General features: G+C 45.6%; 1 protein-coding gene across 3 annotated transcripts in view; it reads left to right on the forward strand.

Annotated features, from left to right (window-relative positions):
• pdzrn3b (PDZ domain containing RING finger 3b) overlaps positions 1-26,318 on the forward strand; it is a 446,914-nt gene that overhangs the window by 408,725 nt on the left and 11,871 nt on the right. For 2 of the 3 annotated variants that reach the window (XM_070895159.1, XM_070895157.1), the window contains exons 7-9: positions 988-1,050; positions 6,226-6,327; positions 11,602-11,637. In XM_070895159.1, the coding sequence (XP_070751260.1) occupies positions 988-1,050; positions 6,226-6,327; positions 11,602-11,637 (201 nt within the window). The remainder of the gene's footprint in view (positions 1-987; positions 1,051-6,225; positions 6,328-11,601; positions 11,638-26,318) is intronic. The other variant, XM_070895158.1, reaches the window with a different exon arrangement.

Here is a 26,318-nt window from a genome sequence, read left to right on the forward strand (position 1 = left end):
TCGGTGGGGAAGTGCACTGTCGAAAGCCATTTGAGATACTGAGCCGCAATTTCCTTGCTCTGACTTAGCGTCAAAATTTAAGCCAGTGCATGTGCATATTCAATAGAACCCTGAAATATAATTTCTCCCCTCCACCTCCCACCTTTCCCCTCAGGATCCTTGGATGTGTCATGTCAGGGCCTGGCACTTTGTTAGAAAAAAAACGTGTCGGGTGTAATTGAAGGCACTTAGTGGGTGACTGGGCAGAACACCGACCTGTTGGGGCCTCTCTGGCCCTGGCTCCACTTCCTGCTGTCTTTACCTGGACTGAAAGCCACAGCGACTGCCTTGTGCAGGCCACCAGTTGAAGTTGCAGTCGGGACCCAATGATGCATATGAAAAGAAGGTCCCCGCCATGTTTGCCTTGCCGCCTGCTCCAGAGCATGTTAAAATTAGGAGACAGCTTTCCGGCAGATAAATAACGGGCGATTTTAACTGCTCAAACCTCTGATTTCTGCCAGGGGGATAGAGTTAAAATTGCCCACTTGGAATAGACTTCCAGGTATGGTAGTGGAGGCAACATTCTTGGAATTATATAAGAAACATTTCGATGTGGTGAGGGGGATGATGGCTTTTTTCTGGAGTGATGAACAAAAATTTTGTACATCGGTTTCTGATGTACAAAATAAACGAAAACTGTCTTTAATTTAAGAGCCATCAGAAAGTTGTAGGATGTGGATTTGCATCCGTAATTATCTCTGTACTGGATTTACCAATCTCAGTTGTGCGGAGATACAGAGCTGATGCATTTTTTTCCTCTCAAAAAAGTGAGAAAATCTGACTAATAACTGGCAAAGTGTTGCCAGTCACAGAGCAGCATGGCATGTGAATGATAGACCTACCCCCAGGGCGTGAGCGATAGATAGTGCAAGATAACACTGGAAAGGGGAAGCAGAAACGTAATGATTAAACATACGTGAAAAAGGTAAAACAACTGTTTATTTTCAGATCGATCCCAACAGTATTGCAGCAAAAGACGGCCGCATAAGGGAAGGGGACCGAATAATTCAGGTAAAGCGATGCTCGCTCTACTAATGTGGGTATGTGAGTGTATTTGTGTGTGTGTGTGTGTATATTTATGTATATTTCAGATTTTCCTGAGATTTATCTTAACATGGTTGAGGGGCGATGACACCTTGCCCCTTAATGAAGCTTCCCCATCCTATGCCATGCCCAATCGCCATGGTCATAGTGTAGCCCTCATATCTAAATCGCACCTTGGTCTGTCCCCAACTCCTCCAGCAACTTCTCCTCCTTCACACCTTGTTCCACCCCTCGGGTCTCTTTTTTAAAATCCTTATTCTGTATCGCCCAACCAAAAACTACACTAAATCTCTCAATCAGACATCTTCTCTGCTTTCCTCCCTTGGCCTCTGCATCGAGCGACTTCTCATCCTCGGTGATTTCAACCTCCATCTCTTCTTGCTCCCTCTCCTTACATAAGAACATAAGAAATAGGAGCAGGAGTAGGCCACGTGGCCCCTCGAGCCTGCTCCGCCATTTAATACGATCGTGGCTGATCTGATCATGGACTCAGGTCCATTTCCCTGCCCGCTCCCCATAACCCCTTATTCCCTTATCGGTTAAGAAACTGTCTATCTCTGTCTTAAACTTATTCAATGTCCCAGCTTGCACAGCTCTCTGATGCAGAGAATTCCATAGATTTACAACGCTCTGAGAGAAGAAACTCCTCCTCATCTCTGGTCTAAGATCATGCCCTTTAGTTCTAGTCTCCCCCATCAGTGGAAACATCCTCTCTGCATCCACCTTGTCAAGCCCCCTCATAATCTTATACGTTTCGATAAATCCCCTCTCATTCTTCTGAATTCCAATGAATAGAGGCCCAACCTACTCAACCTTTCCTCATAAGTCAACCCCCTCATCTCCGGAATCAACCTAGTGAACCTTCTCTGAACTGCCTCCAAAGCAAGTATATTCTTTCGTAAACTCCTCTGAGTTCACTGTCCCCTTTTCATCCCTTAATCTCTCCCTTCATGTCAATTCCCCCAGCCATACACCCACCCCCCCTTGATCTTATCATCTCACATGGCCTCGCCATCTGCTCCGTAACCATAAGGCCATCTCCGATCATTTCCTTATATCACTCTCAAGCCATATTCCCTTTACCCTTCCAAAACCCACTCCCTTTCATATCCACCCCGGGGAAAAAACTCTCTCACGTCCATTTCCACTGCAATTTCCAATTCCAACTACCTAGCCTTTGGCTTACCATTCTCCATGACATCTCTGCTGCTACTGACTTACAAAATCAGACCCTCTCCACCACCTCTGATGCGCTTGTCCTCACTAAAATCATTACACTCTCTCACCCTAGTCGTACCAGCTGGTAAACCCCTCCGCTCCGCTCCCTTAAATTCAAGGCACGCAGACTTGAACATCTTTGGCGGACAACTGGTCTAATCATCCATCACCAAAACACTACCGGGTCCTGCTCTCCAGCACTAAAACTGGCCACTGTTCTCAGATCATCCAGGACTTCTCTTCACCACTAACCATTTTCTCAAACCACCCTCCCCGGCCTCCTCCTCCCTCACCTTAAATGTGAGGAGCTCATAGTCTTCTTTGTTAAAAAGATCGACAACATCTATTCAACCGTTTACAATTCCCTCCCGTCCCCTCGCCCGCCGGACCTCACTTTCTCTCGGTTTTCCCCGTGCCCTAACCCTAAATTTGCAGATTTCTCTCATTTTTCTCCTCTTGCCCTTTCAAAGCACATCTTGTCAATGAGACCGGCCTCCTGCTCTCTTGACCCTATTCCTACTAAATTGTTAACCCAACTTTCCTTCCTGGTGCACATGTTAGCGGATATTGTTAACGATTCTCTCTCCTCCAGTGCTGTCCCCTTTTCCACAAATCTGCCGTTATCACCCCCCTCCTTAAAAACCCAACACTTGACTCCTCCGTCCTTGCAAACTATTGCCCCAACACCAACCTCCCTTTCCTCTCCAAAGTTCTTGAACGTGTTGTCACCTCCCAAATCCGTGTCCATCTCTCCCAGAATTCCTTTGAATCCCTCAAATCAGGCTTCCGCCCTGCCACAGTACTGAAACGGCTCTTACATAGGTCACAAAACATCTCAATTGACTGAGACAAAGGTAATCCATCCCTTCTCGTCCTTCTGGACCAGTCTGCAGTCTTTGACACAGTTGACCACAAAGTTCTGCTCCAACGCCTCTCCACCATTGTCCAGCTGGATGGGATTGTACTCGCCTGATTTCATTCCTATCTTTCCAGACGTTACCATAGAATCACCAGCAATGACTTCTCTTCCCGATCCCGCACTCTCATCTCTGGTGTCCCCCCCAGGATTTATCCTTGGCCCCCTCCTATTTCTCATCTACATGCTGCCCCTCGATGACATCGTTTGGCAACACAACATGAGTTTTCACATGTACGCTGATGATACCCAGCTCTACCTTTCCTCCACCTCTCTCGAACCCTCCACTATCTCGATATGATCTAACTGCTTGTCCGACATCCAGCACTGGATGAGGAGAAATTTTCTCCAATTAAATATCGGGAAGGCTGAAGCCATTGTCTTTGGTTCACGTCACAAACTCCATTCCCTTTCGACTGATTCCATCTCTCTCCCCGGCAACTGTCTAAGGCTGACCAAGTCTGTTCACAACCCTGGTGTCATATTTGATCAAGAATTGAGCTTCCTACCTCAGATCCGTTCTATCACTAAGACTGTCCATTTCTACCTTTGTAATGTCACCCATCTCCGCCCTTACCTCAACTTATCTGCTGTTGAAACCCTTATCCATGCCTTTATCATCTCTAGACTTGACTATTCCAGTGCACTCCTGCCCGACCCCTCTAGCTCTACCGTCCAAAAATTTGATGTCATTCAAAACTCTACCGCCCGTGTCCTAACTCGCACCAAGTCCCGCTCACCCATCTCCCCTGTGCTCGCTGACCTACATTGTCTCCCGGTTAAGCAACACCTCGATTTCAAAATTCTCATGTTTTTTTGAAATCTCTCCATGGCCTCACCACTCCTTATTTCGGTAATCTGCTACATCCCTATAACATAGAAACATAGAAAATCGGTGCAGGAGTAGGCCATTCGGCCCTTCAAGCCTGCACCACCATTCAATATGATCATGGCTGATCATGCAACTTCAGTATCCCATTCCTGCTTTCTCTTGATCCCTTTGGCCGTAAGGGTCACATCTAACTCCCTTTTGAATATATCTAACGAACTGGAGTCAACAACTTTCTGTGGTAGAGAATTCCACAGGTTCACAATTCTCTGAGTGAAGAAGTTTCTCCTCATCTCGGTTCTAAATGGCTTGCCCCTTATCCTTAGATTGACCCCTGATTCTGGACTTCCCCAACATCAGGAACATTCTTCCTGCATCTAACCTGTCCAATCCCATCAGAATTTTATATGTTTCTATGAGATCCCCTCTCATTCTTCTAAATTCCACTGAATATAAGCCTAGTCAATCCAGTCTTTCTTCATATGTCTGTCCTGCCATCCCGAGAATCAGTCTGGTGAACCTTAGCTGCACTCCCTCAATAGCAAGAATGTCCTTCCTCAGATTAGGAGACCAAAACTGTACACAATATTCAAGTTGTGACCTTGTGACCTCTGCACGCTGCCTATTCTGGCCTTTTGAACATCCCAAATGCTCCACCATTGGCAGTTATGCCTTCAGCTGCCTAGATCCTAAGCTCTGTAATTCCCTCCCTAAATCTCTCCACTTTCCATTTCTCTTTCCTTCCTTGAGACTCTCCTTAAAACCTACCTCTTCAAACAAGCTTTTGGTCACCTGCCCTAACATCTCCTTGTATGGCTTGATAGCAATTTTTTTTTATAACACTCCTGTGAAGCACCTTGGGATGTTTTTATTACGTTAAAGGTGATATATAATATAAGTTGTTGTTATTGCATAGTTTAATAGTAAAATATTTAGAGATAATCTTATAAGAAACATTTCTGTCCAAAGTATAACAATGAAGATGATACTAATGTTGACCTGATGCATGCTACATTCAGTTAAAGTTATAGAAATGCAGTTAGGCAGTTCCAGAAGTATGTTGACCAAATTATTGTGACCTTTTTAACACAATTACTACAGTCTTTAAAATGTAATTTCCTGTTATTTTAACACCACATTAAACTCCACTGCAATGCTAGCACCTATGCTTTTTTTCTGAGAGGGACAATCAGAATAAGAATCACCAGAGGCTGACTCATACATCCTAGTAGCTTGTTAGGCGTGGAGACCTCGACCTGCGTGAGAACACCAGCGGCAGGTCGGGGCCATAAAAGGAGCGGTTGTAGAGGCCTTGGTGGGCAGCGTGGAGGCGTACTACTTCAGGGAGCAGTGCGAGCTGGTGCAGGAGGGCGACGGCTGTGAAGAGTGACGTCATCAAGATCCAGGTCGGTGATTGGAGCGTGGGCAGGTACAGCAGGAGCGGCGAGGTCGGGGCGAAGGGGCGGCGAGAGACTGTGGAGGGACGTGATTGGGGCCCGGGAGAGGCATGAGTTCGGGCCCAGGGGCCCAGGGGCAGCACAGACCAGCCCACACTGCAATATGTGTGCACACTAGGTCCGTGCAGCAGAGCAGGTCTCCAGTCGTCTTGGTTAACCCTTGCCACTGGACCAAGACCTCGCTCTGTCATGCCCGTGTGGTGGCTGGTGTGCAACGGTCACCCCACGTTAAAAAAATCCACGCACAGGCATCTTCCACCCTTCAAGATGTAGTTCGGGATCTGGAATATTAGGCCCTTCATTGAAACACCTGTGAACTCATCCCTTTTTGGCGGGGAAGCTCGTCATCCTCGTTTCGAGGGATCGAGCTTGTTACAGAGTAGTACTGAGGGGCCTGATACCAGTCCACATGTACTTTGTGTGCTATCATATTGGTTTTTAATTTTTGTGTACATCAACTGCTATTAAGAATTCATGGCTGAATTTACGAGGCTGCAGCTGCTGAATGAATGAATGTTTGTGTTAAACCTGAAAAGACAAGAGCTTGTGTTCCTTTTAATGTAATTAAGCCATTATGTAATTCCTCCATTTGGAATAAACTAATGAATGGTATTTGTCAAGGAAGCGTACAGTTTGATGGCTAATCACTACCTTTCACCACTTTAATCAGCAAGGTCCATTATAGTTCAGTAAATTAACTTGTGCTTGCGTCTCTTCTGTAGATAAATGGTATTGAGATCCAAAACCGAGAGGAAGCTGTGGCTCTGCTTACCAGTGAGGAAAGCAAAAACATCTCCCTGCTTCTGGCACGGCCTGAGATGCAGGTAAGAGAATTTAAAAAATAATTCTCTATTAAATTTAAAATATTCATGTGAACCTCAGCTTCTCCCGTTCACACACTCACTCACACACACTCGCACGGCCATATGATATCCGCAATATCTTCAGCATTTTATTAACGAATATTTGCTAACTCATGAATTAAGGAAGAAATTATGTATTTTATATATTTCATATATATATATATATATATTTGTTTTAAATGCTTTCAAGGAATACATTCAAAGGAAATCTACTTTTTATTTATTAGTATAGTTAAGGGTGTTCATCATTCCTGAATTAAAAGAAGCATACTGTTGAACAAAGTGAGAAAATTGTTGAAGGTAAAAGTGTCCTGTGTTGAAGACCCCTCTCAAAAAGAAACAGTAATAAACACAGACACTCCAGGAATTTCCTCAGAGCTTCTCTCACTCCATCACCATAACTTTGCCAATGGTATCGCAGCAGGAAGCCCTTGAGGAAATCCCTGCTGGTAGTTTCGAAATTATACTTTTTGCAGTCCAAACAATCAATTTCTGTTTCATTCATAAATATGAAGAACCCATCATTTCAGTCTTGTGGGCTCGCTTTCCTTTCACCTCAGTCATATCTGCAGCACTTTCAGCACGGTTTTGAGCAATGATTCAACACACTTTAGACAAAGGAGCTGAAATTCAGCTCCCCAAAAAAGACCACTGACTGGCAGAGAGCAACGGCCAGGTGGTGGAGTCGAGTGTCCGTCAGCAAAATTCAGCTCAGGGGTTTTTCTGGCGGTGTCCACTTCCACCCCATGGCTTCCGACCATCCTAAGTGTATCATCAAAAGCCGCACCGTCGATCTCCCGCACCTCCGTGGCATCCCCCCGGGAAATTTAGCTGGCAAAATCGTAGCTCGCGTGCGGTGCCCCGATAGCTTTTTCTGTCGGTGCACTTTGTTCTGTGTGTCAGCCCTTCAAGCATTGGTGGCCCTTCAAGGGGAGGGCGCACTGTCATGGTCGGCATGTTTTTTTTTGCCGGCCGACTTCCCAATATGCCGGACAGTTACGGCCCCGGGGTCGGCCGGGCCGCCAACAGGCAGCCTCGAACCCCCTCTTGGGCAGGCCGCTGGCCCGGCCAAAACCCTCCCTGGAGGCCCAGTGGGCCGAAGCTAAACAATCGCTGGTTCTCTCCCCTTTAAATGAGGCACACGCGCATTGACGTCATCACCGCTCCGCCACTGACTGACAGTGGCGGTGACTCCGGCCTGCCCCCATTTCCGCCCCTCACCAGTACTTACTGCCGCACTTCCGCCCCCATTATGACCGACTTCCAGTCCGCTCCAAAAAAATTGCCAAAGAGCTGAAAATCGATCAAGAGTCCACCTTGTCTGACACAACGGTAAAAACACTTTGAAAACGTTAGATGCGCCAGGTTTGCAGGGAGGGGGGTGGGAGTTATTTTTGAAGTGCAGTCCCTGCTGTTTTATAGGCAAAGGAGATAAATTACCACATTACAAAAGCAAACTACTGCAGATGCTGGAAGTCTGAACTAAAAACAGATAGTGTTGGAAATACTCAGCAGGTCAGGCAGCATCTGTGGAGCGAGAGAGAGAGAGAGAATTAATCGTGTTGAAACGTTAACTCTGTTGCCTGACCTATTGAGTATTTTTTCAGCATTTTCTGAGATAAATGATCAGTTAATCTGGGTTTTTGGTGTTGTGGGAGGAGTGTTTGTCAGGACTCAAGGAGCTGCACTTCTTCCAATAGTGCCATGGGATCTTTAACCTGAACTGGCAGATGGGGCCTCAGTTTAAAACCTCATTTGAAGGATGGCATATTCCGATAGTGCAGCATTCCCTCAATACTGTACTGAAGTGTCAACTTAAATTATAATCTTTTATTCTAGAATGGGATGTAAATATGAAATTTAGCTCTAATGAACAAAATGTTGAATCATTGTGGGTGGAGATTAGAGATAGTAAGGGGAAAACGTCACTGGTGGGCGTAGTTTATAGGCCCCCAAATAATAACTTCACGGTAGGGCGGACAATAATCAAGGGAATAATGGAGGCATGTGAAAAAGGAACGGCAGTAATCATGGGAGATTTTAACCTACAAACCAAATCGCACGGGGTAGCCTTGAGGAGGAATTCATAGAATGCATACGGGATTGTTTCTTAGAACAGTATGTTACAGAACCTACAAGGGAGCAAGCTATCTTAGATCTTGTCCTGTGTAATGAGACAGGATAATAAACGATTTCCTAGTAAAGGATCCTCTTGGAATGAGTAATCACAGTATGGTTGAATTTGTAATACAGATTGAGGGTGAGGAAGTAGTGTCAGAAACGAGCGTACTATGCTTAAACAAAGGGGACTACAGTGGGATGAGGGCAGAGTTGGCTAAAGTAGATTGGGAACATAGACTAAACGGTGGCACAATTGAGGAACAGTGGAGGACTTTTAAGGAGCTCTTTCATAGTGCTCAACAAAAATATATTCCAGTGAAAAAGAAGGGCGGTAAGAGAAGGGATAACCAGCTGTGGATAACCAAGGAAATAAAGGAGAGTATCAAATTAAAAACCAATGCGTATAAGGTGGCCAAGGTTAGTGGGAAACTAGAAGATTGGGAAAATTTTAAACGACAGCAAAGAATGACTAAGAAAGCAATAAAGAAAGGAAAGATAGATTACGAAAGTAAACTTGCGCAAAACATAAAAACAGATAGTAAAAGCTTTTACCGATATATTAAACGGAAAAGAGTGACTAAAGTAAATGTTGGTTCCTTAGAAGATGAGAAGAGGGATTTAATAAAGGGAAATATGGAAATGGCTGAGACCTTAAACAATTATTTTGCTTCGGTCTTCACAGTGGAAGACACAAAAACCATGCCAAAAATTGCTGGTCACGGGAATGTGGGAAGGGAGGACCTTGAGATAATCGCTATCACTAGGGGGGTAGTGCTGGACAGGCTAATGGGACTCAAGGTAGACAAGTCCCCTGGTCCTGATGAAATGCATCCCAGGGTATTAAAAGAGATAGTGGAAGTTATAGCAGATACATTCGTTATAATCTACCAAAATTCTCTGGACTCTGGGGAGGTACCAGCGGATTGGAAAGCAGCTAATGTAACGTCTCTGTTTAAAACAGGGGGCAGACAAAAAGCAGGTAACTATAGGCCAGTTAGTTTAACATCTGTAGTGGGGAAAATGCTTGAAGCTATCATTAAGGAAGAAATAGCGGGACATCTAGATAGGAATAGTGCAATCAAGCAGACGCAACATGGATTCATGAAGGGGAAATCATGTTTAACTAATTTACTGGAATTCTTTGAGGATATAACGAGCATGGTGGATAGAGGTGTACCGATGGATGTGGTGTATTTAGATTTCCAAAAGGCATTTGAAAAGGTTACTGCAGAACATAAAGGTACGCGGAGTCAGAGCAAATGTATTAGCATGGATCGAGAATTGGCTGGCTAACTGAAAGCAGAGAGTCGGGATAAATGGGTTCTTTTCGGGTTGAAAATCGGTGGTTAGTGGTGTGCCACAGGGATCGGTGCTGGGACCACAACTGTCTACAATAGCATAGATGACCTGGAAGAGGGGACAGAGTGCAGTGTAACAAAATTTGCAGATGACACAAAGATTAGTGGGAAAGCGGGTTGTGTAGAGGACACAGAGAGGCTGCAAAGAGATTTAGATAGGTTAAGATGGGCTAAGGTTTGGCAGATGGAATACAATGTCGGAAAATGTGAGGTCATCCACCCTGGAAAAAAAAACAGTAAAAGGGAATATTATTTGAATGGGGAGAAATTACAACATGCTGCGGTGCAGAGGGACCTGGGGGTCCTTGTGCATGAATCCCAAAATGTTAGTTTGCAGGTGCAGCAGGTAATCAGGAAGGCGAATGGAATGTTGGCCTTCATTGCGAGAGGGATGGAGTACAAAAGCAGGGAGGTCCTGCTGCAACTGTACAGAGTATTGGTGAGGCCGCACCTGGAGTACTGCGTGCAGTTTTGGTAACCTTACTTAAGGAAGTATATACTAGCCTTGGAGGGGGTACAGAGACGATTCACTAGGCTGATTCCGGAGATGATGGGGTTACCTTATGATGATAGATTGATTAGACTGGGTCTTTACTCGTTGGAGTTCAGAAGGATGAGGGGTGATCTTATAGAAACATTTAAAATAATGAAAGGGATAGACAAGATAGAGGCAGAGAGGTTGTTTCCACTGGTCGGGGAGACTAGAACTAGGGAGCACAGCCTCAAAATACGGGGGAGCCAATTTAAAACTGTGTTGAGAAGAAATTTCTTCTCCCAGAGAGTTGTGAATCTGTGTAATTCTCTGCCCAAGGAAGCAGTTGAGGCTAGCTCATTGAATGTATTCAAATCACAGATAGATAGATTTTTAACTAATAAGGGAATTAAGGGTTACAGGGAGCGGGCGGGTAAGTGGAGCTGAGTCCACGGCCAGATCAGCCATGATCTTGTTGAATGGCGGAGCAGGCTCGAGGGGCTAGATGGCCTACTCCTGTTCCTAATTCTTATGTTCTTATGTTATGTTCTTATGTTATACAGATAAGATTTTAGCAATTTATAACTGAGCTAACAGAGTTAAATCGTTCCCTAATTCAAAATAGGAAGTGGTAGTTCATAGAATCATAGACTGATACAGCAGAGAAGGAGGCCATTCAGCCCATCTGTGCAGGCTCTTTGGAAGAGCGATCCAATTAGTCTCACTCCCCCGTTCTTTCCCCATCGCCCTGAAAATGTTTCCCCTTCAAGTATTTATCCAATTTCCTTTTGGAAGTTATTATTAAATCTGCTTTCACCACCCTTTCAGGCAGTGCGTTCCAGATCACAACAACTCACTGTGCTTAAAAACACATATTTCCTCATGTGGCCTCTGGTTCTTTTGCCAATCACCTTAAATCTGTGTCTTCTGGCGACTGACCCTTCTGCCACTGGAAACCGTTTCTTCTTATTTACTCCATGAAAACCCTTTATAATTGTGAACACCTCTATCAAATCTCACCGTAACCTTCTCTGCTCTAAGGAGAACAACCCCAGCTTCTCCAGTCTCTCCACGTAGCTGAAGTCCCTCATCGCTGGTACCATGCTATTAAGTCTCCTCTGCACCCTCTCCAAGCACTTGACATCCTTCCGGAGTGCGGTGCCCAGAATTGCATACAATACTCCAGCTGGGACCTATCCAGTTATTTATCAGCGTTTAGCATAATTTCCTTGCTTTTGTACTCTATGTTTATAAAGCCACGGATCCCATATGCTTTTTTAACAGCCTTCTCAACCTGTCCTGCCACCGTCAAAGATTTGTGTAAGTACACCCCAACATATCTCTGTTCCTGCACACCCTTTAAAATTGTACCATTTCATTTATATTGCCTCTCCTCATTCTTCCTGCCAAGATGCATCACTTCACACTTCTCTGCCTTAAAATTTCATCTGCCATGTGTCTGCTCATTTCACCAGCCGACGTCCTCCTGAAGTCTGTTACTATCATCCTCGCTGTTAACTACATTTCTGAGTTATGTGTCATTTGCAAACTTTGAAATTATGCCCTGTATACCCAAGTCCAGATCAATAATATGATCAAAAAGTGCAGTGATCCTAATACCAACTCTTCCCATCTGAAAAACAACCGTGCACCACTGCACTCTGCTTTTGGTCCCTTAGCCAATTTCGTATCCACACTGCTACTGCTCCTTTAATCCCATGGGCTTCAATGTTGCTAACAAGTCAGTCTTATGTGGTACTTTGTCAAATGCCTTTTGAAAGTTTATATACACATCTACTTTTATCAAAGAACTTGATCAAGTTAGTCAAACACAATTTGCCTTCAATAAATCAGTGCTGGCTGTCATATATTAACCCATATTTTTCCAAGTGACATTTAATTTTGTCTCGAATTATTGGGCCCAAATTTGGCCAGTACAGATTTCTGGCGCACTCACCAGAGGTGCGCCGCTTTTGTAGAACTCCAAGGGTGCCAAAAATCTTCGGGCCAAGTTTGGCCGCTCCACAGCCTCTCCTCCATGGTGGCGTAGCATGGCAACTGAAAACAGTGCCGGGACCTCTGCACATGCGCGCTAGAGTGTGCGCGCATGTGCAGTAGCTCATCGCCCCCAGAATCTGAGAGTGTGTGATGCAGGCTGTGTGGGAGGGGCCCGAAGCACGCCACCTCTAGCCCTGGCTGAATGGGCTCCCTCATCGGCACCCCGCTGCCTTATCCAGCCACACCAGTAAAAGGAGGTCTGAGAGAACCAGAACCCCAGCAGGTTGTCAGTGAAACCCTGCAGCTGGTTAGTATGCTGATATTACACGGGAATCAGTTTAGAAGAAGTAGATTGGGTCCCATTAGGCGTCCAATGTCTGAAACAAATGAGACAAATCATGCTGGCAATGTCCACAAGGCCACACAATGGATGGAGTAAGTGCATTACACTTGGTCTATACATTGTGCTGAGTATTTATATACCATTGTTTAGAATAAAGTAGGAGCCAGCAAATGAATGCTATTGAAGGGACTGAAATGGAGTGTAGGAGTAGTTTATTTTGTTTTTATTTGTTATTGATTGATTGATTGCTTATTACTTTGGTCTTGGTGCTTTCGGTGCAGGGTTCCTTCTATTTTTTATTTGTTAATTGATTTACTTATTATTTTTTGTGCTTTGTTTAGTGCTTTGTAAGTCTTCGTGCTAGGTGCAGGTCCTCTTAGTGTCCTTGTATTTTCTATTTGTTATTGAATGCTTATTTTTGTGCTTTGTTTAGTGCTTGGTGCTTTAGAATGTACTTACCTGCGTTGATTTCTTAACTCTCGGCAAGGGTTTTCTGTACGGCCACAAGTGGCCACATACGCTGGCCTAAGTTAGTTTGGAGCAACTATTAGCTGTCCAAACTGGCTTAAAAATAGAAACGTAGAAACATAGAAAATAGGTGCAGGAGTAGGCCATTCGGCCCTTCAAGCCTGCACCACCATTCACTAAGATCATGGCTGATCATTCACCTCAGTACCTCTTTCCTGCTTTCTCTCCATACCCTTTGATCCCTTAAGCCGTAAGGGCCATATCTAACTCCCTCTTGAATATATCCAATGAACTGGCATCAACAACTCTCTGTGGTAGAGAATTCCACAGGTTAACAACTCTCTGAGTGAAGAGGTTTCTCCTCATCTCAGTCCCAAATGGCTTACCCCTTATCCTGAGACTGCGTCCCCTGGTTATGAACTTCCCCAACATCGAGAACATTCTTCCTGCATCTAACCTGTCCAGTCCCGTCAGAATTTTATATGTTTCTATGAGATCCCCTCTCATCCTTCTAAACTCCAGTGAATACAGGCCCAGTCGATCCATTCTCTCCTCATATGTCAGTCCTGCCATCCCGGGAATCAGTCTGGTGAATCTTCGCTGCATTCCCTCAATAGCAAGGACGTCTTTCCTCAGATGAGGAGACCAAAACTGAACACAATATTCCAGATGAGGCCTCACCAAGGCCCTGTACAACTGCAGTAAGACCTCCCTGCTCTTATACTCAAATCCCCTAGCTATGAAGGCCAACATGCCATTTGCCTTCTTCACCGCCTGCTGTAGCTGCATGCCAACTTTCACTGACTGATATACCATGACACCCAGGTCTCGTTGCACCTCCCCTTTTCCTAATCTGCCGCCATTCAGATAATATTCTGTCTTCCTGTTTTTGCCACCAAAGTGGATAACCACACATTTATCTACATTATACTGCATCTGCTGTGCATTTGCCCACTCACCTAATCTGTCCAAGTCACCCTGCAGCCTCTTAGCATCCTCCTCACAGCTCACAGCTTAGTGTCATCTGCAAACTTGGTGATATTACACTCAATTCCTTCATCTAAATCATTGATGTATATTGTAAAGAGCTGGGGTCCCAGCACTGAGCCCTGCGGCACCCCACTAGTCACCGCCTGCCATTCTGAAAAGGACCCGTTTATCCCGACTCTCTGCTTTTTATCTGCCAACCAGTTCTCTCTCCACGTCAGTATATTACCCCCAATACCATGTGCTTTGATTTTGCACACCAATCTCTTGTGTGGGACCTTGTCAAAAGCCTTTTGAAAGTCCAAATACATCATATCCACTGGTTCTCCCTTGTCCACTCTACTAGTTACATCTTCAAAAGATTCCAGAAGATTTGTCACGCGTGATTTCCCTTTCATAAATCCATGCTGACTTGGACCGATCCTGTCACTGCTTTCCAAATGCGCTGCTATTTCATCCTTAATAATTGATTCCAACATTTTCCCCACTACTGATGTTAGGCTAACCGGTCATAATTACCCGTTTTCTCTCTCCCTCCCTTTTTAGAAAGTGGTGTTGCATTAGCTACCCTCCAGTCCATAGGAACTGACCCAGAGTTGATAGACTGTTGGAAAATGATCACCAATGCATCCACTATTTCTAGGGCCACTTCCTTAAGTACTCTGGGATGCAGACTATCAGGCCCCGGGGATTTATCGGCCTTCAATCCCATCAATTTCCCTAACATAATTTCCCGCCTGATAAGGATATTCTTCAGTTCCTCCTTCTCACTGGACCCTTGGTCGCCTAGTACTTCCGAAAGGTTATTTGTGTCTTCCTTCGTGATGACAGAACCAAAGTATTTGTTCAATTGGTCTGCCATTTCTTTGTTCCCCATTATAAATTCACCTGAATCCGACTGCAAGGGACCTACGTTTGTCTTCACTAATCTTTTTCTCTTCACATATCGAGAGAAGCTTTTGCAGTCAGTTTTTATGCTCCCAGCAAGCTTCTTCTCGTACTCTATTTTCCCCCTCTTAATGAAACACTTTGTCCTCCTCTGCTGAATTCTAAATTTCTCCCAGTCCTCAGGTTTGCTACTTTTTCTGGCCAATTTATATGCCTCTTCCTTGGATTTAACACTATCCTTAATTTCCTTTGTTCGCCACGGTTGAGCCACCTTCCCCATTTTATTTTTACTCCAGACAGGGATGTACAATTGCTGAAGTTCATCCATGTGATCTTTAAATGTTTGCCATTGCCTATCCACCGTCAACCCTTTAAATATCATTTGCCATTCTATTCTAGCCAATTCACACCTCAAACCATCCAAGTTACCTTTCATTAAGTTCAGGACCTTAGCTTCTGAATTAACTGTGTCATTCTCCATCTTAATAAAGAATTCGGCCATGTTATGGTCACTCTTCCCCAAGGGGCCTCGCACAACAAGATTGCTAATGAGTCCTTTCTCATTACACATCACCCAGTCTAGGATGGCCAGCTCCCAAGTTGGTTCATTGACATATTGGTCGAGAAAACCATCCCTAATACACTCCAGGAAATCCTCCTCCACCGCATTGCTACCAGTTTGGTTAGCCCAATCTATATGTAGATTAAAGTCACCCATGATAACTGCTGTACCTTTATTGCATGTATTGTGTTCCTAACACAGAGGAGGCTGCACACAGGGAAGTTAAAGTAACAGTGACCTCAGTCTTTATTAAGACACTCCAGAGTGAGGAACAGGCCTGAGGGGCCGGCTTATATACAGTGTTCCCAAGGGATGCTGGGATCCCTTAGGACTTCAGGGGATGCGCTCCCTGGTGGTGGAACATGGGAGTGCATGCTTTACAGATACACAACATCACTCACCCCCAAGTCAAAGTGAAAACTATTTACAAGGTGAGGCGGTCGGGAGCCTTTCTTTCCCTGGTGGACCGCCTCGGTGCAAATGTCTGTTCTGGTGTGTTGGCTGTGCCCTCGCTGGGCTGGCTTGTTGTTGGCCCTGCAGGGCTGCTGGGTGAGCCTGGCCTTGTTGGGCTGTTGGGCGTGATGGGTTCGATTTTCTGGTCTGACGTGGTGTCGTTGATCCTTTGGGTGTGTTGTGGGCTCAAAAAAGGTGGTGTCTGCTGTGGGTTGTTCAGGGCAGTCTGTGAACCGCAGCCTCGTTTGATCCAGGTGCTTTCTGCAAATTTGTCCATTGTCTAGTTTGACTACAAACACCCTATTCCCTTCTTTAGCTATCACCGTGCCCGCGATCCACTTGAGATCATGTCCATAGTTTAGTACGTACACAGGGTCATTCAGATCAATTTCCCGTGACACAGTGGCGCGACCATCGTTTACATTTTGTTGCTGCCGCCTGCTCTCTACCTGATCATGCAGGTTGGGGTGAACCAACGAGAGTCTGGTTTTAAGTGTCCTTTTCATGAATAGCTCAGCCGGAGGCACCCCTGTGAGCGAGTGGGATCTCGTGCAGTAGCTGAGCAGTACTCGGGACAGGCTGGTTTGGAGTGAGCCTTCTGTGACTCGTTTGAGGCTCTGTTTGATGGTTTGTACTGCCCACTCTGCCTGCCCATTGGAGGCTGGTTTAAACGGGGCCGAGGTGACATGTTTGATCCCATTGCGGGTCATGAATTCTTTAAATTCGGCACTGGTGAAACATGGCCCGTTGTCACTGACCAGTATGTCAGGCAGGCCGTGGGTGGCAAACATGGCCCTCGGGCTTTCAATGGTGGCGGTGACGGTGCTTCCCGACATTATTTCACATTTAATCCATTTTGAAAAAGCATCCACCACCACCAGGAACATTTTACCGAGAAACGGAACCGCATAGTCGACATGGATCCTCGACCATGGTCTGGAGGGCCAGGACCACAAACTTAGTGGTGCCTCTCTGAGCGCATTGCTCAACTGAGCACACACGCTGCATTGCCGTACACAGGACTCTAAGTCAGAGTCGATACCGGGCCACCACACGTGGGATCTGGCTATTGCTTTCAACATTACTATACCCGGGTGTGTGCTCTGGAGATCCGAGATGAATGTCTCCCTGCCCTTTTTGGGCAGCACTATGCGGTTACCCCACAACAGGCAGTCTGCCTGAATGGACAGCTGGTCATTTCGACGCTGGAAAGGCTTGATTGGCTCTTGCATTTCAACGGGGATGCTGGCCCAGCTCCCATGCAGTACACAGTTTTTTACTAGGGACAGCAGAGGATCTTGGCTGGTCCAAGTCCTAATCTGGCGGGCCATGACAGGTGATTTATCATTTATCATTTTCAAACACTTCCATGATCATCAACAAGTCTGCGGGCTGCGCCACCATCAACAAGTTTGCAGGCTGTGCCATTTCCACCCCTGTTGTGGGCAATGGTAGCCGACTGAGAGCATCCGCACAGTTCTCGGTGCCTGGCCTGTGGCGGATGCTATGGTTATACGCTGATAGCGCGAGTGCCCACCTTTGTAAGCGGGCTGAGGCATTAGTATTTATCCCTTTGTTTTCAGCGAACAGGGATGTGAGGGGCTTGTGATCGGTTTCCAGCTCAAATTTGAGGCCAAACAGGTACTGATTTATTTTCTTTACCCCGAACACACACGCTAATGCCTCTTTCTCAATCATGCTGTCGGCCCTCTCGGCCTTAGACAAGCTCCTGGAGGCATAGGCGACAGGTTGCAACTTCCCCGCAACGTTAGCTTGTTGTAATACACACCCGACTCCGTACGACGACGCGTCACATGCTAGCACAAGTCTTTTACACGGGTTATACAATACAAGCAACTTGTTGGAGCATAAAATGTTTCTGGCTTTCTCAAAAGCAATTACTTGGTCTTTTCCCCCATACCCAGTTCTCACCTTTACGTAATAACACATGTAGGGGCTCTAAGAGGGTGCTTAACCCCGGTATGAAGTTACCAAAATAGTTGAGGAGTCCTAGGAACGACCGCAGCTCCGTGACGTTCTGTGGTCTGGGCGTGTTCCTGATAGCCTCTGCCTTGGCGTCTGTGGGCCGAATGCCGTCCGCCGCGCTCTTTCTCCCCAAAAACTCCACTTCTGTTGCCATGAAGACGCATTTCGACCTCTTCAGCAGCAGCCCTACGCAATCCAGTCGCTGGAGGACCTCCTCCAGGTTTTGTAGGTGCTCGGCGGTGTCCCGACCCGTGACCAATATGTCGTCCTGAAAGACCACTGTGTGTGGTACCGACTTGAGTCGGCTCTCCATGTTTCTCTGGAAGGTCACTGCAGCCGACCAAATTCCAAACGGGCATTTGTTGTAGATGAAAAGTCCCTTGTGCGTGTCGATGCAGATGAGGCCCTTTGAAGACTCCTCCAGCTCCTGCGTCATGTAGGCCGAAGTCAGGTCAAGCTTGGTGAACATCTTGCCTCCTGCCAGCGTCACAAATAGGTCGTCTGCCTTAGGTAGCGGGTATTGGTCCTGTCGCGAGAAACGATTAATAATTACTTTATAATCGCCGCAAATCCTGACCGTGCCATCACTTTTGAGTACTGGAACAATCGGGCTGGCCCACTCGCTGAATTCCACTGGGGAGATGATGCCCTCGCATTGCAGCCTGTCCAGCTTGATTTCCACTCTCTCCCTCATCATGTGAGGTAGCGCTCGCGCCTTGTGGTGAATGGGTCGTGCCTCTGGGACCAAGTGGATCCACACCTTCGCCCCAGAAAAGTTTCCAATGCCTGGCTCAAAAAGGGAAGGAAATTTGTTGAGAACCTGGGTACATGAGGCCTCATCGACATGTGATAGCGCTCGGATGTCATCCCAGTTCCAGCGGATGTTGCCCAGCCAGCTCCTTCCAAGCATGGTGGTGCCATCGCTCGGGACAATCCAGAGTGGCAGTTCGTGCACCGTGCCCTCGTAGGTGACCTTGACCATGGCGCTGCCCAGGACAGTGATAAACTCTTTGGTGTACGTTCTCAGTTGGGGCTCAGGGCTGGTCTGAATGCCTTGTTGCACCATAGTCTCTCAAACATCTTTTTACTCATGATGGATTGGCTAGTGTCCAGTTCCATGACTACGGGTAAGCCATTCAATTTTACGTTTAGCGTTATAGGTGGACATTTCATCGAAAATGTGTGCACCCCGTGTACTTCAGCATCTGCCTCCTCTCTCTGAGGCTCGAAATTGCTTTGATCCACCATGGACTGATCTTCCTCTGCCACGTGGTGGTTAGCAGGATTTGCAGAGCTTGCAGCTCATTTGCAAGCTCGTTGGAGGTGCCCCATTGTTCCACAGCTCTTGCAAACATACCCTTTGAAGCAGCATGAATAGGCTGAATGGAAGCCTCCACAACGCCAACAAGATGTGAATTGCCTTGCATTCATCCTTTGTTGGGGAGTCTGAGTCATCTGGGTCACCTGAGGCCTGCTGGTAGTTGCAGACTCGTGGTTTCTGCCCTGTACATTTCTGCTCGCAAACACAGTTCCAGTTAATTTATGAACATTGCTTGCACTTGTGTGCTGAGAGATTTGTTTGGTGGTATCACTGGTGGACATAAACGCCTGTGCTATCGCAATGGCCTTACTGTCTCGTTTTCGTAGGATGGTCTCGTGGCCAATGCCCAGTAGAAAAAAGTCTGAGCATTTGCTCCAGGTAGCCATCAAACTCACATTGTTCTGCAAGTCGCCTTAGCTCGTCGACGTAGCTCGCCACTTCCTGACCTTCAGATCACTGGCACGTGTCGAACCAATACCTCGCCATCAGCAAGCTCTCCCTCAGGTTAAGATGCTCCCAAACCAGTGTACACAGCTCCTCATACGACTTATCTGTGGGTTTCACCGGAGCCAGAAGATTCTTCATGAGGCTGCAGGTCGGTGCCCCGCAGACCATGAGGAGGACCGCTCTCCTTTTTGCAGCGCTTCCTTCTCCGTCCAGCTCGTTGCCTACAAAGTACTGGTCTAGCCGTTCGACATCGGCTTCCCAGTCCTCGCCCTCCGAGAACTTCTCCAGGATGCCCACAGTTTGCTGCATCTTTGCATTGGATTCATATTCTCGTCGCCAGTTATTTTGTTCCTAATACAGATGAGACTGCACACAGGGAGGTTAAAGTAACAGTGACCTCAGTCTTTAATAAGACACTCCAGAGTGAGGAACAGGCCTTCGGGGCCGGCTTATATACAGTGCTCCCAAGGGATGCTGGGATCCCTTGGGACTTCAGGGGATGAGCTCCCTGGTGGCGGAACATCGAGTGCATGCTTTACAGATACACAACAGCATGCATCCCTAATTCCTTGTTTGATGCTGTCCCCAACCTCACTACTACTGTTTGGTGGTCTGTACACAACTCCCACTAGCGTTTTCTGCCCTTTGGTATTCTGTCGCTCCACCCATACCGATTCCACATCATCCAAGCTAATGTCCTTTCTTATTATTGCAGTAATTTCCTCTTTAACTAGCAATGCCACCCCGCCTCCTTTTCCTTTCTGTCTATCCTTCCCTAATGTTGAATACCCCTAGATATTGAGTTCCCAGCCTTGGTCACCCTGGAGCCATGTCTCCGTGATGCCAATTACATCATACCCGTTAACTGCTATCCGCACAGTTAATTCGTCCACCTTATTCCGAATACTCCTCGCATTGAGGCACGGAGCCTTCAGGCTTGTCTTTTTAACACACTTTGCCCCTTTAGAATTTTGCTGTAATGCTGAACTCGTCCTCCAGACTACCTTTGCCAATTTGATTTGCCCAATCTATATGAAGATTAAAGTCCCCCATGATTATTGTTACACGCTGCTATTATTTGTTGATTAATATACTTTCCAATGGTATAGCTACTGTTTGGGGGCCTATAAACTACTCCAACCAGTGATTTCTGCCCCTTGTTATTTCTTATCTCCTCCCATACAGATTCCACTTCCTGATCTTCTGAGCTTAGATCCTTTCTCACTACTATCCTTATGTCATCTTTAATTATCAGGATTATTCTTTTTCCAATCTGCCTGTCTTTTCAAAACATCAAGTACTCTGGAATATTTAGTTCCCAACCTTGGTCATCTTGCAACTATGTCTCTGTAATGGCTATTGTACCAAAGCCATTATTCCCTGCTTTCACCTTATTCGCTGATGCACTATAACCATTCACTCTGTCCCTTCCTGTCACACTCCGCTTATTTTTACCCAAATCACTACATTGCTCTAGTGCCTTGACTTTTCTCTTTAGATTTCTAAATTTCCCCTCACCTGACCATTCCCCTCCCCTCTTTTAGCTCAAAGCCCTATCTACAGCCCTAGTTATTTGATTCATAGGAACATAAGATATAGGAGCAGGGGTAGGCCATTTGGCCCCTCGAGCCTGCTCCGCCATTTAATAAGATCATGGCTGATCTGATCATGGACTCAGCTCCACTTCCCTGCCCGCTCCCCATAACCCTTCACTCCTTTATTGTTCAAAATACAGTCTATCTCCACCTTAAATATATTCAATGGCCCAGCCTCCACAGTTCTGTTGGGGCAGAGAATTTCACAGATTTACAACCCTCTGAGAGAAGAACTTTCTCCTCATCTCAGTTCTAAATAGGCGGCCCCTTATTCTAAGACTATGCCCCATAGTTCTATGGGCTCAAATCTGCCCAAAGCCATTTTTTTAGCATATTGCCAGATTTACACCTATTTTTCTAGACCACAACTGCTCCAAAAATAAATGTGCCAAGTTTCCCCGTTCTATTTTTTTTTAAATGAGTGGCGCACAGCCTGTCCTGTAGCCTCGGGGGCTGGAGCCTAATGGCTGCACCGAGAAAACGATGCCGCCCCTTCTGCGCATGCACGAAAAAAAGGATGTTTTTGACGTGGTTCTGATGTGCGTGCATGCGCAGTATAGCTCCCGGTCTGCAATCGGCCATTTTTAAATGTGTCTGAGAACTTTGAGTGCTGTGTGAGAACTTTAATTCTCATTGGGGAAAAATCGGAGCTGCAATACAAGATGCAACGCGGCGCAAGAACCAAGAATTTCTCACAGGACGAAGGGGAGGCACTAGTTACTGTGATTGAGAACAGAAGGCACGAGCTGGACATCAGCAGAGGTCACATAAAAGTTCCACCCAAAGAAATGAAGAAACACTGGAACCAACTTGCAGAAGATTACTGTGCAATGGTGACCACCCCGAGGTCTGGAGGCCAGAGCAAAAAGAAGTGGCAGGACCTTGGTCAAGTAGTTAGTGTAAGTAATATTTTCATTTATTCACTGGAATTGCAATTGTAACTGTGACCATCTGTATATGTCCCACCCAACAGAAAGTCACCTCTCTAAAAGTTATATTTTCATCTTTGCAAAGGAAAGTGGCACACAACAAACGAGAGAGAACTCGAACAGGAGGAGGCCCGGCAAATCTGCTCCCACTTGGACACACTTGGAAGAGAGGGTCGCTGCTTTGATGGGTCCTGCCTGGAGAAAAGTAACCACCACTGCACAAGCTGGGCCCATACTCGAGGGAGAGGGTAAGTCTTGCAAATTCCACAGTCTGACTTTGCTAAATGTTAAGTACTGCGTGGGCTAGCCAGGCTTCGGTTCATGGGGATGTCTCCGTCAGCTACGCTTCGGTTGATGCAATGTGCTATCATTCATCGTGGTCCTTCAAATCAGCCTGCTGCCTGCGCTGTGTGAGCCTACTCATGACACCCTGCCCCCTTCCTCTGTTGCTAAACCATTTGTCTGTCCTGTTACATTTTGCAGAACTTGAGGCCAACCCTGACGATGCAGAAGAAGATTCAGATGAGGATGAGCCTGAAGAGGAGAACATCTTCCAATCCCACCTTCCAGACCAAGAGCATGGGGGTGAGAGGGAGGGGGAGGGGATGGATGAAGTCCCCACTGTTGTACTCAATTTGGAGGAGGTGCAGGTGCCGCCCATTGAGGTGCCAGTTCCTTCCTTGTGTCGTGGTTTGAGTGTCGGTGGGACATTCCATGGTTTCCCACCATCTGAGGCTGCGGGTCCCACTGGGATGCTGCGAGCCACACCCAGGGTGAAGCGGAGGAGAGCTCGACCGCGCTCTCCTGAGGTTCAGATGATGGCAATGAGTGCGGAGAGCATTGACCTTGCGCGATCACTGCTGGATACCATCAGTGGGGTGGGTATCTGTATGAGGTATCGGGGCTGTCGGGAGAAGTAACAACACTCTCACGAGAAATGGAAACACTGTCCAGGAACATGAGGGAGGGAATATCGCAGGTAGCTGATGCGCTGTCAGTGAACATGAGGGAGGGAATGTTGGAGGTAGCTGAGACACTGTCAGGGCACATGAGGGAGGGAATGTTGGAGTTAGCTGCTGCAATAAGGGAACACGCCCGATTTCGCAACCCCCCCCCTCCCTTTTTCTGCTCTCTTCTCCTGAAGACTGTGACTGATGCAATGTGCACTGATAGCTCTCTGCAGCCACTCCCAAATGCTCATGCTCCATATGTGAGCATAGAATGTAATTCCCAACTGATAATAGTTGGAAGGTCAGAGGCAATACATTTCAGAATTTCTGATTTGTGCCATTGACGGGCAAAGCTTCCCAGCAGCACCGACTTGTAAAATAACCCATTAAGTCTCTTCAGGCTGTTGGACCATTGGGGCAACACCACCAAGTCCAGACTTGTCCCTACCCAATGTCTACACATGCAATTTACCTGGAGGGAGGTCACCAATGACAGGTCTGGAATATTCACTTTTCTATTTGACTCTGAGGAAACCTACATGAATTTCTCATTAAATACCATATAAAGCAAAAATCAACAATTTGCGCCACTTTTTACAAATGTTCAGTAACTGATTTTCGAAGAAGTGTGGAATCTCGGATCAGAGTTACTGCTTTCTACCTGCAAGCCGTGGATCACCTGGGTATGTTTCAAATACAGCATCACATTGAATTGGAGTTATACTAACCCCAGGATGAAGTGCAAATAGTGGGAGACTATTTACCGGAACATCTCCCACTGCTCATGCTGTAATGCATTCAGGAGGCAGACTGAAATCTGACTCCTAAGTTATCGTGCTACTTTTGTGTCGACGCATTTCACATGGATGCAAAGTGGTATAACTGCAACCTAAGTTATTTCAATACTAATTGATGGGCTAAAATGAAAAGAGAACTAAATTAGAACAAGGACGCATTTTAGAGACAATTGTATCTTAATTAGTTATTGTCAAAGTAACAATGATCCTGAGCCATTGCTATTTATTCTGATAGTTATCCCAACTCTGTTAATCTGATAATGATTTCAGACATCATGCCAGAAGAGTCATTTCCCAAAAAGATAAAGTTCAGCAGGTAAAATTTCTAATGAATTTCTGCTGCCTGAGGCAAAAAGATGTTGATGTCTTTTTAACATATCAATCCATTTAATACCAGAAAATTCCTCTTTATAAATTCCTCCAGGCACATGGCATTTGTAAGAAATACCAAGGAGTGTGCTTGATCCTCAGTTGCACAGGTTTGTTAAGCTGTCCATTTCCATCTTTCTTTTGTGGCCGATCATATCTATATCTGTGCACCATCAGCTCTGTTGCGTGGGCTTGGAAGAAGGTTAATCCTTTAATGTTAAATTACCCTCTTTGAATGCACCTTTGATAGGAGTTTTGTTGAGTCACATCATTTATAACAATACTGCTCTGAACTGTTCCCCATGCCAGGTATTTAGAGGAAAGGTTTGTTGTGCCCTTTCTGGACCTAAGGAGGACAATGTCTGTTGAAGTCTGTGAATTTTGGAAAGAATGGCCCGGATTTTGCGGTAAAGATAACGGTGAGGCCAAAAGTGCTCACCGTTATTAATGTGTAAATCAGACAACAGCTTCCGGCGTCCGCACATGCGCAGTTAAACACACAAATTCAGAAGCAATATCGTTATCTCGCCGAGAGACTCAACATTGAAATACATGGAATGGGGTGATAAATGGGGTACTCACCTGATAAATATCAACTAAACTTGGCAGAAAAGATTAGGGCTTGTTCATTCCAGTGTATGTACCCTTTTAACAGCCCAATAAGTCTTAATTATTGCCAAGCAACCTCTCAGGCACTGAAAATTAACTTTTACAAGTGTGGAGTCTCGTTCCTTCACATTTTAGTTATTGTTGGAGATTTTTAAAAAACAAAAACAATTAAATATTTGTTTTACTTTTTCTTTCTATCTCTTTTATCTCTCTGTCTCTTAATACCATCTTTCTTTCCCTCTCTATTTTTCTTTCTGTACCTGATTTGACATAGTATTAACTATTGTAACTGACACTTCCTGGCTCAGACTCTGTGCTGCTCATTAACAATTCTTCAATCTGATTGGTTAAACAGATACACAGCAACTTCCCTGTTCACACAAGTGTCAGGTGCCCTGTAGAGGGTGCTGCACTTTTTCAATAGTTAGCTGGCAGGAACTTCCAATGCAAAAGCCCATAAAAAGTCTATCAGCAAGTTCAAGGACCACAAATCCCCACCCAATATTTTGCAGGAAACTTAATAACAACAAAAAATGTTCAAGTGAAATTTAGAAATGCTTATTCTCTCCCCAAAATAGTGATTTTGAATTTGTTTACTTATTTTCTTTGAAGCGAGGATCCACAGGTACCAAGTTACACATAGCGTTAGCTAGTAAAGTAAAATTGCATTAACTCATGATCTCATCTGATGGGACTGCTCTGTGGACCTTCACCTCATCAAGGTTCTGTTAATTCAGGGGGTGTTATCTTCACTTAGCCCAGGTCTTTACTCTTTCTTTGTCTTCAACCTTGTGACTTCTGACAGTTCCTACATCTGCTTTTCTTCCGTTGTGAGCCTCTTCAGCTCAACTTTATAATTTATGTATTTGCTACAGAATTTCCTCAAACCAGCTTTTTACATACAGTATTTCTTCCTTGACAAATGGGGGCGGAGGGCGGGGCGTTCTCAGTATTGTTTAATGGCTCCAAGTTCATGCAGCAGAGGTCCAGCGAGTTATCATGTTGCAATTGGTTTTCAATGAAGCAGGATGAGGAAAGAATATCTGGTTATTTTAATTTTGCTGCTTCGTTTGCATATTTTTCCTAATTTTTGAGGTTAGAGTCTCAATGAATAGGTAATTCTTCAACCTAATAACCAGCTATTTTGCACCAGTTGAGGTTGAGAAAGGAGACTTAGGTGGTAATGAACCAAAGTAACACATGAAGAAGCTCAGCCCTCACTCCAGCACGTCATGGCAATTTGTCATTCTTTAAAATCACAACATCATTGTTCACAAAAAGAGAAATTGCTCCAGCTCC

This window comes from Pristiophorus japonicus, chromosome 12 (genome assembly GCF_044704955.1).
Source record: "Pristiophorus japonicus isolate sPriJap1 chromosome 12, sPriJap1.hap1, whole genome shotgun sequence".
Classification (NCBI taxonomy): domain Eukaryota; kingdom Metazoa; phylum Chordata; class Chondrichthyes; family Pristiophoridae; genus Pristiophorus; species Pristiophorus japonicus.